Source organism: Barbus barbus, assembly GCF_936440315.1.
Source record: "Barbus barbus genome assembly, chromosome: 47".
In the NCBI taxonomy this organism is placed as follows: Eukaryota; Metazoa; Chordata; class Actinopteri; order Cypriniformes; family Cyprinidae; genus Barbus; species Barbus barbus.
In genome coordinates this window covers 15,858,471-15,872,282 of record NC_136725.1, presented here as the reverse complement: position 1 = coordinate 15,872,282, position 13,812 = coordinate 15,858,471, and the positions used below count along the sequence as shown (strand labels likewise).

The 13,812-nt window shown below is 38.3% G+C and overlaps 1 protein-coding gene across 1 annotated transcript in view; it reads right to left on the bottom strand.

Annotated features, from left to right (window-relative positions):
• Nucleotides 1-13,481, bottom strand: part of stard13a (StAR related lipid transfer domain containing 13a) — a 32,015-nt gene extending 18,534 nt beyond the window's left edge. The window contains 1 exon segment of the mRNA XM_079411293.1: nucleotides 13,244-13,481. Coding sequence (XP_079267419.1) covers nucleotides 13,244-13,367 — 124 coding nt within the window. The 5' untranslated portion in view covers nucleotides 13,368-13,481.
• Nucleotides 13,482-13,812: the final 331 nt, after the last annotated feature.

The window sequence follows — 13,812 nt, the reverse complement described above, 5'->3', positions numbered from 1 at the left end:
CTTTTTAAAGTAACCAAGAAACTATGTTGCAAAAACTGTTGGAAACTGGAAGCAGGTTTTGTTAGGGAGGGTGACCAATGTGACATTTGTAACAATACCATAATTCTGTAGTTGATATCAGTTTCACAATTTCAATGCCACAGTAAAACTAGCATGCTACTGAACACAGTTCTATTAAAAAGGTTATTAATATGGAATACCATTGGTAACAAAATCAACCAAGTAAAACATGTGGCCTTAAGGCCCATTCACACCAGGGATGTTAGTAAAGTTTTAACAATCGTTCCAATTGTATAAAAAAAAAAAAAAAAAAAAAAAAAAAAAAAAAAAGTGAAGTCCACCACAACTACAACAATAACAACACATGAGGAAATGATACAGTTGGAGTCACTGTCAGAATTATTTTTTTTCAGCTGATGAATGATAAAAACACTGACAGCCAATCAGAATATGCCCAACATTAAAGGTGCTGTATGTAATTTATTTTTACTTGATCAAAGCAAAAAATATAATTTCTGCAGATATTTAGTAAACATGCTACGTTCACATATTTGTTTCTGTGAAAAACAATGCTACAACCAGTTAATATGAGACAAAACTACAGAATGTCACATTTTATTATTGGGTGATTCATTCAACACATAGATGTTTTACCAGCTAAGAAGTTCAGCACTTTTAGAGTTTCATCCCTCTATCTGATGTGAGCATAAGTATTGGAACAGTTGCCTCACAGATCTTTCTAAGTGATCAGCTGTGTCCTGTTGCATTAATTCTTCAGATATTAAAAGCAGGGAATGTGTCGTATCAGTTATATCCATTACTTCTGCATTCTGAATCTTACATTCAATGATGACACACACAAACCAGGATGAGGGAGCTGACTTTGAGAGAAAATCAAGCAATTTGGATGTTAAAAGAAAAGAGGAAGTCAATTAAAGCTATAGCAAAAATAAAGGGCATGCAGAAATCAAGAGTTTGGAAACCACCAGCGACACCAGCAACCAACAACGACCTGATCGGCTGAGAAAACAACAGTAGTTGATGACAGACAAATCATAAAAGCTGTTAAAATGAACCCTAAAAGACGTGTCTGTAAAATCACCAACAACTTCCAGAAAGCTGGGGTGATGCTCTGACAATCTACTGTCCTCAGGAGACTTTGACACAGAATTACAGATGCTACACAGCAAGATGCAAACCTCTGACCAGCACCAAAAATAGAAAGGCAAGATTAGAGTTTGCAAAAAAGCAGAAAGGTGAGCCAGAAGAGTTTTGGAAGTGTGTTTATGGACAGATGAGACAAAGATGAACCTTTATCTATGTGATGGGAAAGCAAAAATGTGGAGAAAAAAAGGGAACTGCAAATGATCCCAAGCATACAGCCTCATCTGTAAAGCATGGTGGAGGTGGTGTCATGGCATGGGCATGCATGGCTGCCTCTGGAACAGGCCCTCTCAACTTTACTAATGACTTAGCCCCCGTCCACACGAAGACGGGTTTCTCTGTATACGCATAAATTTTTTACCGTATAGGCGTTTCGTCCACACGAAACCGGCGTTTTCGAAGAGTGAAACCGATCATTTTTGAAACCGGGTCCCAGGGTGGATAAATTTGAAAACGCCGTTTTCATGTTTTCGTGTGGACAGCGAATCCGTATATTTTCTGAAACGATGACGTCATCAGCCCACGTCTCGTCCCTAATCAGACATCGCTACGTCACATAACAGCGACAACAACAAAAATGTCAGACTACGTGCCTGTGTTCGTGCTGCAGAACCTACTGAGCTCATTAGTTTTATTAAAGCAAAATCTTCTGCTTTGTGTGTTAGTTTATATTCAGCGCGCAAGGTTTACGCACATGGTCCAAGTCTTCATCTCTATTTTTTTGTGTATCTCTGTGGCAGAATTACAGCGCCACATATTGGTCTGGCATGTGTACTACATCGTTTTCAGTCGGTTTCAGTGATTCCGTGTGGATTCCGCAGATATTTCCTGAGACGACTCCGTGTTTACGGAATTTGAGGCAAAAAAAAGATCGGATACGGAGAAACCCGTCTTCGTGTGGACGTAGCCTTAATGTATGATGACAGTAGCAGAATGAATTTGGAAGGTTACAAAATCAACTTTCCTACCTATATTCAAGAAAATGCCACCATTTTCTTGAATATAGGGAAGTGCTTGGGAAGTTCACTGGGAAGTGCTTCATATTGCATCTTGAGCAGGCAAGACCTCTGATTATATAAGAAAACAGGTCCTGTGTCCTTAAAAGTCACCTCAGCCCACAAATGACTCTCTCAGGTTTTTACATTCTTTCAGTTTTTTCCTCTGCTCCCACTTACTACTTTAGTTTTGGTTATTCCTGCTTTAAAAGTCAAAAAAGGAGACTCAGAGCCAAGAATGAGAACATTTCCGTGCATTTCCTTTTTAAAGTAACCAAGAAACTATGTTGCAAAAACTGTTGGAAACTGGAAGCAGGTTTTGTTAGGGAGGGTGACCAATGTGACATTTGTAACAATACCATAATTCTGTAGTTGATATCAGTTTCACAATTTCAATGCCACAGTAAAACTAGCATGCTACTGAACACAGTTCTATTAAAAAGGTTATTAATATGGAATACCATTGGTTTTCATGGGAAGTGCTTCATATTGCATCAGGACAATGACCCAAAACACCCTGCCAGTTCAGTCAAGGAATTTATTGTAACGAGATGTGAGGCATGAGGATCCATTTGCAAGGCTTTATTAGAAGGCGTGGTTATGAAACAAGCATTGGTCGGTAAACAGCAAACAGACATAGACGAGGCAAGACAAAGAGTAATCCTAGGACAAGCGTAGCTCGGCGATCGGCGAACAATATCCAACAGGGCAAGACAGAGAGATAATCCAGGTACAAGAGCAATAATCCAAACGAGGAGTAAACAGAGTCCGAATGGCAAGGCAAAGGGTTAATCCAGGAAACACGGGCAGATATCAAAACACGCAAGGCAAGGCAAGACTATGACAACTACGTGGGCTACGTAGAGTAGCTATCGCTAGGAGAGTGATATACGCCATACAATACTCGGCAATGATAGAAAGGAAGTCTGAATAAAGCGTGTCTGTTGAGATCAGCTGTGTAATCAGTGCAATGTGTGATTGGTGACAGCTGTGATCAGTGCAATGGATGATGGGAAATGCAGTCCAGAGGTGACATGCAACAGTAGTGTAGTGCAAGAATCAATGTGGTGAGCGAGTGACCTCTGGTGGTGAGTAAACGGAAGTGACATTTATAAGGGCAAAGAAATGATAAATCTTAGATTGCCCAAGTCAATCTCCAGATTTAAATCTGATTGAACATGAATTTCACCAGCTGGAGAGGAGAGAAAAGAAAGAAACTCCCCAAAACAAGCAACAATTACAATTGGCTGCATTAAAGGCTGGTATTTCAAAGGATGAGACCAAGAGTCTGGTGATGTCTATGGGTCACAGACTCACTGCTGTGATTGTGCGCAAGGCGTCTGCAAATAAATAATAGCTTTTAATCTTTTACATCTGCCTTATGTTCAACTGTCCCAATACTTATGCTCACATCAATGAGTGGGATGAACTCTAAAAGCGCTGTTCTTTTTACTTGGTAAAACATGTATGCGTTTAAACGGCTAATAATAAAATGTGACATTCTGTAGTTTTGTCTCATATTCATCTTTTTTTTTAACAAGGTCTGTTTATTTAAGATTTTATAATATGCAAAAAATAACAAAATTACCCCAACATATCCCAACCCAACCCTTTACCCATCAGACATAAATTATCAATTACATTATACAAAGGAGACAGGAAAAGAGAGAAAACAAAAACAAAAGCAAAAACAAACCAAGAAAAAAAACACAATTATACATATTTTGGGATTGTATTCCCTACTTGTATTTATCAACAAATGACAAGAAAGGTAGCCAGATTGCATAGAATTTCTGGGAAGAACCTTGAAGAGAATATATTATTTTTTCCAGTTTAAGACACTGCATGATCTCCCTAATCCAGTGGAGGAAAGTAGGGGGAAAGTGGTCGTCCATTTAAGCAATATTAACCTTCTGGCAAGTAGTGTGCAAAAGGCTAACATTTTACAATTATAGCTACTTAAGCGCATGTTTTGTGCTGTAACACCAAATATAGCAATAAAAGGAGATGGATCTATTGGTAAACCCATTATTTCAGAAAATGTATTAAAAATCTATTTCCAAAAGTTATACAAACTCAGGCATGTCCAGAATATATGTAAGAGGCTTGCAGGAGCCTGCTTACATCTGTCACAAACAGGGTCTAGCTTCAGGTCGTCCTTTGACTAGTGGAGCCGGTGTACTATCTTGAATTGCACAACCACATGTCGTTGATATACTGCTGATGAATAGATCTGTTTAATAATTTTCTGCCAATCTGTCTCTGCAATTTGTTCATTCAAATCCTCCTCCCATTGATTTTTTAAGTAATCTAAAGTTTCCAGATTGTGCTGATTGAGGAGATTATACATTTTGCCTATGATTTGTTTTGAATCTGTCCCTACTTTGAAAATAGAATCTAATAGAGATGTAGGGGGATATGAAGGAAAACAAGCAGTATTTGAAGTAAAAAAATGTCGTACTTGCAGATATCTAAAGAAATGGGATATTCATCTTTTAATCATATTTGCAAATGTCTTGACTCCACAGCCAACAGAGCAATTTTTTATTTACTGTTCCAATACTTATGGAGGGGACTGTATATGTATATATTACTTAGTGCATGAGGAAAACCCCCCTTTAAACAGCCTTAAGTCATGTAGTGTAATTGAAATGTTAAATGCAGGATGACATGATTTGCTTGTAGTGTCTTGCCCCAACCTAAATGCTCAAACACACAGCATTAGGGATTGCAGAGTATGTATGTGCACTCTCAATTTTTGTGATACTGTTCAGTTTTGTTATGGTATTATTAATGCAAGTACTATAGCACATTCAAATCTGTACCTCATTCTGAATCACACATGTTTGACAGTAATCCCATTAGGCCATGTATCAGCAGAGCAGTCCTGCGGTGCTCTTAAGAGCTCCGAAACACCCACACCTGTACAGCACAGACATCAGTCCACACTGCCTTTGGAAAAACACTTACAATATACTCTCACACTAACGAACACTTAATGAATTCATTCAAATGTTCAATCATAATCCACACCAGACAATTAAACCAATAACTAGTTTACAGTCAAGGTGAATTACAACACATTTTACTTACATAATGTATTCCTCAATTGAGGAAAAAAAACTAATGTTACTGCTCTATGGAAACTATCAATTGTGTGAGCAGCTAGTTGTGTTTGCATATGTTTTGGTGTCTATGAGTGTGTTTTTTAAACAGTGTGAACGCTCAGACCACCAAGGCAGTAAAACTATGATCCTTTTTGAGCTTTGTAAAACACACTCTCTATTTCTACCACAACACACACATCTCTCCCATGGGTTTTCTCCAGACAGTTCCTGTATTGCTCATCAGAGCATGCAGATTTAATACAAACACACACACACACACACCAATACTTATGGACCAGTGCCATTTTCCCACACATGCTAAAGTGATTTGACATCCATCCACTGGGATCATAAGGAAGTTTCTTGTTTAACTAAACATGACTCTTAAATTCCTTCAGTATGGACCATGTCCTCCATACTCCAACTCAGTCATAAGAAAGAAAAAGTCCTTAAACATCTCATTTTTTCTCTAGGCAGCAATAAGTTCAGATGGTGAGCAAATGGATACTTTTGCTTAAGTATCAGAAAACCAAGTGATTTTAGGAGAAACATCAGAGAAAAAAGTCCATGCATAAAACACAAGTAACACATAGGAGCATGATTTCCTCCAAAAACAATAAAACAGAGTTAAAAAACAACAACTAAACAAAACTAAATATATATATTTTTATAACTTTTAAGCTTTTTAAAATGACCAAATGGTATGCTGTATATCATAAAGTTAAAAAAGAGCCTTCAGAGTAATTTGAAGATGGAGATTCTGGTACCTCTAGGCATCGGCAGACGACTGTGTGTTATGGGTAAGATCTTAAAACCATAGTGGAGTTTTCCGTCAAACATTCAGCATTTAATCTGTCGGTCTTTTAGAGGAGCCTGTTCCAGCACCACTCCTCTTCGCTACTGAGTTCAGCTGTATGTTTCTCTTTCTCTACACTTCACCTCCTGACTGTAACGCTTATGTGCCAGTCCCTCTTCCGCCCTCCCCTTCAGTCTCTAAACAGCTGGAGTATGTACAGTGTTCAGCCCCCCGTCCCCCTCCTCACCCGTGAGCATGTGAGAAAATGAGAATGTGCTGATACCTTCAGGGCACCATCGATCATATGCGCGCACACACACACACACACACACACACACAGCTGGAGATGCAACCTGTCGGAATGCCTGTTCCCAGACAATAACAAAATGTGGTGGAGTGCTAGGACAAATCTCTCTTTATCTACATATATAATACTATATAAAACAATATATAGTGATACAATAAAATCCAAATGTAATACATTTCTGAAACTACCCAACATGTGCCAAACCAATCATATACAGAAGCATAAATTAACATTGTTTCAATTTATTGGGACCAAAAATTCACTTGAATTGATAATATTATTCATTATTTTTTACTTTAGTACTGTACAAATGACAATTTAAATAAGCATGAAATAAAAATTAACCTAATTTAAGATCTTTTCCAACTTCTGTTTCATCACAACTCGCATGTACATTAAAATATATAGCGGTCTTTATATGTTAGATATTCCTTCACAAGAGCATGATGATATTTGAGGATCCTTGGCATCAGAAAGTTTGAGAACCCCCACTTTAAGGAACTATTTTATAGTCTGTTACTGTCTTTTGCTCTCTTTCTTGTGCAGTCGAGCGATGAAACGATAGGAGGAGGAATAACACTGGAGAAGAATGGTTCACAAAAGAATAACAACGAAGGAGAAAGAGAGACTGCTGTGTGTGTGAGAGAGAGATACCAGAGGGTCAAGTGTGGGCTAAGTGGCTCTGGGCACACTCCCCAGAGTCCTCACACATTCCCTTCTGGGAACAAGACGAGGCTGCACGTGTGAGGCTGTGTGTGTGTGTGTGTGTGTGTGTGTGTGTGTGTGTGTCTGTGTGTGTGTGTGTGAGATGGGAAGAAAGACAGCAGTGGCAGACAGAGGAATTCAGGAATCACACGGCATGGGAGAATCAGCAGTCAGAACTGAAAGAATAAGAATCCATTAAACAGCAGGATACTTTTCATTGGACAACTGCAAACATTTAGGCTGATAGATTTTATGTGAAAATTTGTGAGCAATGCAAAACATGCAACATCAAAATTTTAAGGTCTTCATGTCTCTATGACACTCTGGTATCTAGTAACTTACTGGTCAGGGAATCTTATCTAGTAATCTTAATGGTCAGTGAAAATCACCTGTCCAATTGAATAAGATACATGATTTCATGTATCAGTCGTATCTGTTGAACCAATGCTAAGAACAAGTGATGTGTCAAATTATAAAACTCATGTGTTAGTTCAAACAGTTTAGGTAATACGAATGCTGATCCTAGCCTTAATAAACACCACTAGTAATAAATAATATTCTCTGTGATTCACGTGTATGACCATACCTCTTTTAAGCAACAGAGGGCAACCAAGAGCAAGGGAAAAAATACAAAAAGCAAAGGCAAAAAATCTACACACCAAGTTAAATGCAAAGTTCAAGGTTCAATTTCAAGGTTCATTTTTTTCTGAGTGCGGAACCACCATAGTGCTTGATTATGATTAGTCTTCTTCATGATGCTTTTCACACAATTTAATTACTTAATTTACTGAATCTACAGAAGTTCTGTCTTAAATTTCCATCTTTCTAGAGCTTGTAAAGCGTGCACTGCATTTAAATCCCTAATATACAGCTTTTTTATATATATATTTTTTATTTTCTACACACTTTCCTTCTACATACTCAAACCAGCATTTATTCTGACTTTGCTTTATGATAAAATGTACACTTTACACAAAAAAAATGTATGATTCAAGTTTTAAAATCTCCTTTGACTTACAGTACAGTAATAGAATGTTCAAAATCTTTCAAAATCTATTTGCCAGTGATGACTTTGTACAATACGATGATGTCATAATGGCCTGGGTCCATTCTCCTCTGACTTTCTTCTCCTTCTTTGAGTCATTTTACTACAATATGCTGCCTTGCAACTTATTGCAATACTTTCAGGAAATTCCATTCAAATCTAGTTCAAAGTACCACCACCCTCTCAACCACCGTATATTATTCCAAAAAACAGCATAGATAGTTCCCGCCTTTAGTGTGTCATTGTTTTGATAAATGCTTAGCTGTATGGACAGGAGATGACTGCTGGCTGAACTGAATCACTGGTCCACTGAAGCCAAGACTGGGCTGAATCAGTCTGAAACACTGCCCTGTATCATTTACAGCACAAGCAGAAAAAGTAAATTTAACATTATAACTAATATATAAGATGTGAATCAGAATCAAGTTGAATCAACTCAAGTTGAGAGCTTGTGAATAAGAATAGAGAGTGATTGAGAACTGGAATCAAACCAGATTCAAATCAAATAGACAGCATGTGAATTGAAATCAAATCAAACAGAGAGCTTGTGAAGTGGAATTAAATCAAATTGAGAGCTTGTGAATCAGAATTGAAACTGATATATTTTGACCTCTCCCCAACACAAGACCCCTCCAAAAGCATATTTATGATGACCTGAAGAAAGTGCAAGACATAATTAAATAGGCTCAAATTAAGATGCTCATATTTCAGTCGTATGGCACTGCCTTCAGTCCACATTTAGCTCAAACCATTTCACAGTGGCAGACCTGCTTTATCAAAGTGCTGCAGATTACAGGCACCAGGCCTAGTTTTTGATGGAATGGAGTATTCTTGGACCCGTTCACGGTACAGCTGCTAACACTTAGTGTGCAGTCAGTAAAAAGAAGGTCAGGTTAAGATTTGAGACACAGTCAGAGAGAATCTACCTCTCAAAAGTTGAATTTTATAAAAAAAATGTCAATCTCCCAGTAGCCTCAGTGCACTGGGGGTCAAACTACCTTATTAAGAGTGGAATATAAATCCTTTTAAATGAATGGTCTTGTCTCCACAGATGGAGGTGAATATATCCTTCGGCATGGTATGTATCCACATGCCACAGTCATGACTGGACAAGCCTGTGATTTCACCAGAGCTCCACAGCTGTCCAGACCTCCACGAGCCGAATGACAGAATAACCGGCATGCAGTCCAAACATTCCTGCTGCCGCGTGAGCGAGAGAAAGTGTACGCGAGCAGATTCCAACCAAAACTAAAGCAGCCATACATTGCATTTCTATTGACCTCTAAAGCATTTCATTGTCAAAACAAAGCTAAACATCAGTAGTATTATTACAAATATATTTAACAAATCATATATATGCTTCTCAGTAATACTTCTTGTTAACGAGCAGACAAACCAAAACGAACCACCTAGCTAGACCTCCAAGAAAGCAAAACACTGGTGTTAACCTTTTGAAACAAATACTGCACAGTGCACACACAGACATACACTTGTCATGTGTTGTGCTATCATACGGTTGAAGCATAAAAGGGTTATTCATTAATAATACTGTTGATTTGTGAATAATGCTTCGGATTTGGACAGGCTGTTCTCTAGTACCAGAAACACAAAGACTCTTTACATCTAGAAAACACAAGAAAACATTGTCTTGTAGCCAGTATTACCATTGAAAACAGAAGATCGGCTTAACACGTCAAAGCTGAGAGCAAAGTGCTTCATATTCACATAAAGAAGACCGAAAAATAAAACAAACATATATTTTGTAACACTTAATAACGTCTCTGCATTATGTTTGGCTTGAAGGTATCATAAAGGTTCACAAACATGGAATGCATAACGTCATATGGAATCCCTTTAATATCTCAGTTTTTTTTACTAGACAGCAATGACACTAAACGGGACAGCAAATGGACAATTTTCCTGACATTGATTTTATTCCTAACAAAAAGACCCTAATAATGTAACGTGATTTTCAGAAATCTCAACAATGTCTTAAACTGTGCTCAGATTAGTTGATATACCAAAGTTTGCAATAAAAAGTCAATCAGATTCAATAAAAACATCTGAGACAAAGTACTGCTGATATAGACAGAAATAATAATGTAAATGCAAAAAAAAGATGAGTCCGAAATGTTACCCAATGCACCTCTCATACCTTGGGATATCTTCTTCAGCAGCTGCTGCCTAGCTATGATACGGGCCAGCCGTAGTCCAGAACGCCTGTGGTGACTGTCCAGTCTGAGGTATATATCTTGAGTCTCTGGAGTCATGCTTCCCAAACACTCACTGTCCATGGATTCATCTAAGAGGTCAGTTAACATTGCGTCCATCTCTCCACTGTCCACAGGTACAGAGGCACTCAGAAGCGCTTCCTCAAACGTATCACTTATCCCTCCCTTAACTTTCACACACAGTTGAATCTGCACTGAAAAACACTATAAAGAGTGCTCCTTTTGTCATTTACTCACTGACCACTGACAAGTATACAGACCCAAACACACCTAGGAAAAAACAGACTTTCATCTGCACCACCCACTTTATGGTCGTGTGACCGCGAGAGGAGCCAATAGAGTTGGGAGGGTAGAAAGCACCATGCGGCCAACTGAACGTCAGCCAAAAACCTGCTACAGTTTGATTTTAGAGTGTGTTTCTTAAGTACAGTGTTTGTGTGTGTGTGGATATATCAGCCAAAGAAAAGAAAAATGAATGGTGCACCTGGGGAAAAACACCATTCAACATACCATAAGCTAGAAAAGAAATCTTAAAAGTGAATTGCAGTGGGAAAGAGAGAGATATTACAGATGTCAGAAAGAACAGCAATATCCCCAGAGATCTCAAAGACATCTGCTATACGCACAGCAAACAGAAAGAAACACTACAGATGATGATAGTAAGCATGATAACTGTTCTCAGAAACAAGGTTGAAGTCAAGACACCAAGATGTTTGGCCACCAGGACCGCTCACATTTAATTGGTCTTGGGTGTTAGGGAAATCTTGGTGCATCAATTAAAGAAAAAAATCAATACTTTGGACACCAATGTTGTATCAAAAGGACTGAATCATATTAAGTTTTTTGACAACTGTAATAATTTAAATATATTTTGTAGCATATTTAAAATGAATCATTCTGCAAAACAAACTGTAAAAAAGGTGAAAATAAAAATACAAAACTGTAAATTAGAAATTATGCAGGATAGGATTATTTCTGAATATGCGCAGATCTGCTGAAAAACAACAAGCTTAAAAATTAAAACTCATTATGTTCTGTAATTGTTGTTCATAAATCCTAGACAAAAATCATTTACAGTTTAAGTTGAAATAATTAGGTGCATCCCATTAATTATCCAAAAAACAAACAAAAAAACTGCCTTTCAAATATATTTGTTAAATGTAAATTTAAAAAAAAAAATTTTCAGAAATACAGAATCAATATCTGCAAGAGCTTGTTCCCATGAACTCCACACAAAAAAACACAGTATCATGTGGAGCTGAAACTGACAGTTCCAGACCTGGCCAAGCATTTCTACTGGAAAAAATTAAAACTTGAATATTTAAAGCATGCATGGGCAAGCCTGGTAAGATGCTGAAGCATGCTGAGGAGAATCTAATAATGACTGCCATCTGGTGTTCGTAGAATGCAATTAGTTTTGAAAAAGTCATTCAATCGGTTCAGCTGAGGACTTCCTTGAGGCTGCATAACCGCTACAGAATTCAAGACACCCACATAAGGGCTGTGCCAAAATTACCTAAACAAGAACTTGATCCATGAAAACAAACCTGTGTCATTACAGACATTCACTTATGAGCTAAATCCAGCACGGGTCAAACAGAGGTGAGTTGTTCATAGTCTAAATCAGGGGGACACAGCTTACAGTAATCACACATGTTTTATCGAGAGTCCACAAACTCTATATAAACTAAAATCCACACCACTACAAAACACTGTGATTTTAATATATTCATCTTTACATGCAATGTTTACCCAAAGGATAAAAGGTCTGAGTGTTGGAGCAGAAATGAACCCTCAGGTTGAAAAGAGAAATGAGGTTAGTAGGTTGAAGAAGAGAGAGAGTCTTTACAGCGCTCAGTGAGTCCAGATTGCTTTTAAATGAACTTTTCCAGTCATTTCCTCACTTAAAGCCACAAGGAGTGAGCAGAGCCTTGCCATTCATGTTATAATGGACTCAATTTTATAGAATTACATTATTCCCAAAGGCATTCAAAGAAAGATTCTCAAAATAGGTCACTATAATACTGTAATGCACTATTAACATCCCCCCTCAGACTTCTTAACCAAGTGGATTTTAAATGCAATTTCCAAAAAAGGTACCCATGACAGCTGTAAAAAAAAAAAAAAAGAAAGAAAAAAAAGGTTTTTGACAGAAATCACTCGTCATGTCATTTACAATCCAACAATCATAATCTTTTTCACAAATTTTAACATGTTTCTCATCATCCTGAACAAATTACATTATTCTCCTAACACTGTTTGATTTGCAAAAAGCTCAGGTAAAAAGTCAATCTTAAAGATTGAAATTCCCTCGAGTTGATAAAAGACTGTGGAGGACAATAACATAGGTTTAAAGCAAGAAAGAGTTCGTTTTTGAGCATGTATGAAAACTATACTTTACTGCTACTGTATACACAAATGTTAAAATGGATGAGAACTATTATACTACAAACGTCTTCAACTACTAGAAGGAGGACAGAAACATTTGACTAGAAATAACCATAATACTCCACAATATACCACTTTTGAGAGTGTGAAGAACATTTAAAATAGGTGAAAAACGTAGGACGGATCGAGTGTCCTGATTAGTTTTTGTGCAGGAATGCAGCGCATTTAATCGAGTTGAGAGCCAGCAGACATCAGCTAATGACATTTACGCGCACAACAGACCGATGGAGCGCAATGTCAATGTTGATTTTAATTATTTATAGACAGCGCGAGCATTCATCACATGCAAGCTTATTAAAATCCATCCCACTTAAAAGGGCACATAATGACCATGACCTAAAAACCTGACCTTCCCCAGCCAGGCCCTTATGGCAGTAGGTATATGATTAAATGGACGATGCCTTGTTGTTTATTTGTAAAAGTTGATTCGTGTCCTGCCACTGACCTGCCAGTCGCTTCTCCCGTATGTTTCTCCACAGTAAATCCCAGGCTTTCGACGTGGAGTCGCGCAGCTGCTCGCTGATTGACCGCCGAAGCTGCAGTTTGCTGGACTTTCGCCTCGTTGTCATCGTGAACGGTGACACATATCAGCTCCGCGCCCGGGTTTCCTCGGAGAGGACCGTTATCTGTTTCCGCCGCTCGGACTCGCTCCGGTGCCGCAGTTGTCGTCACTCCACCTGATACGCGGCGCTGCGTCACCTTGCAGCAGGAGAACAGCGAAGCGTGTTTATATTGCGCTCCGACACGAGGCTGCATCGGACGCAGAATCCACTCGGATGGGTCTCATGCTCTCTGAGGTTTTCTCGCGTCTCTAATCAGCGCAATATGACAGCGAGGACAGCTGTGTGAACTTTCCAGCACTAATGCAATGCAGAGGCGCATGGTACCTTCACTACAACACAACTCTCTCTCTCTCTCTCTCTCTCGCTCTCTCTCTCTCTCTCTCATTCTGTTCCAAATTCATAGAGGAAATACGGACACTGGAGATATATATATATATATATATATATATAT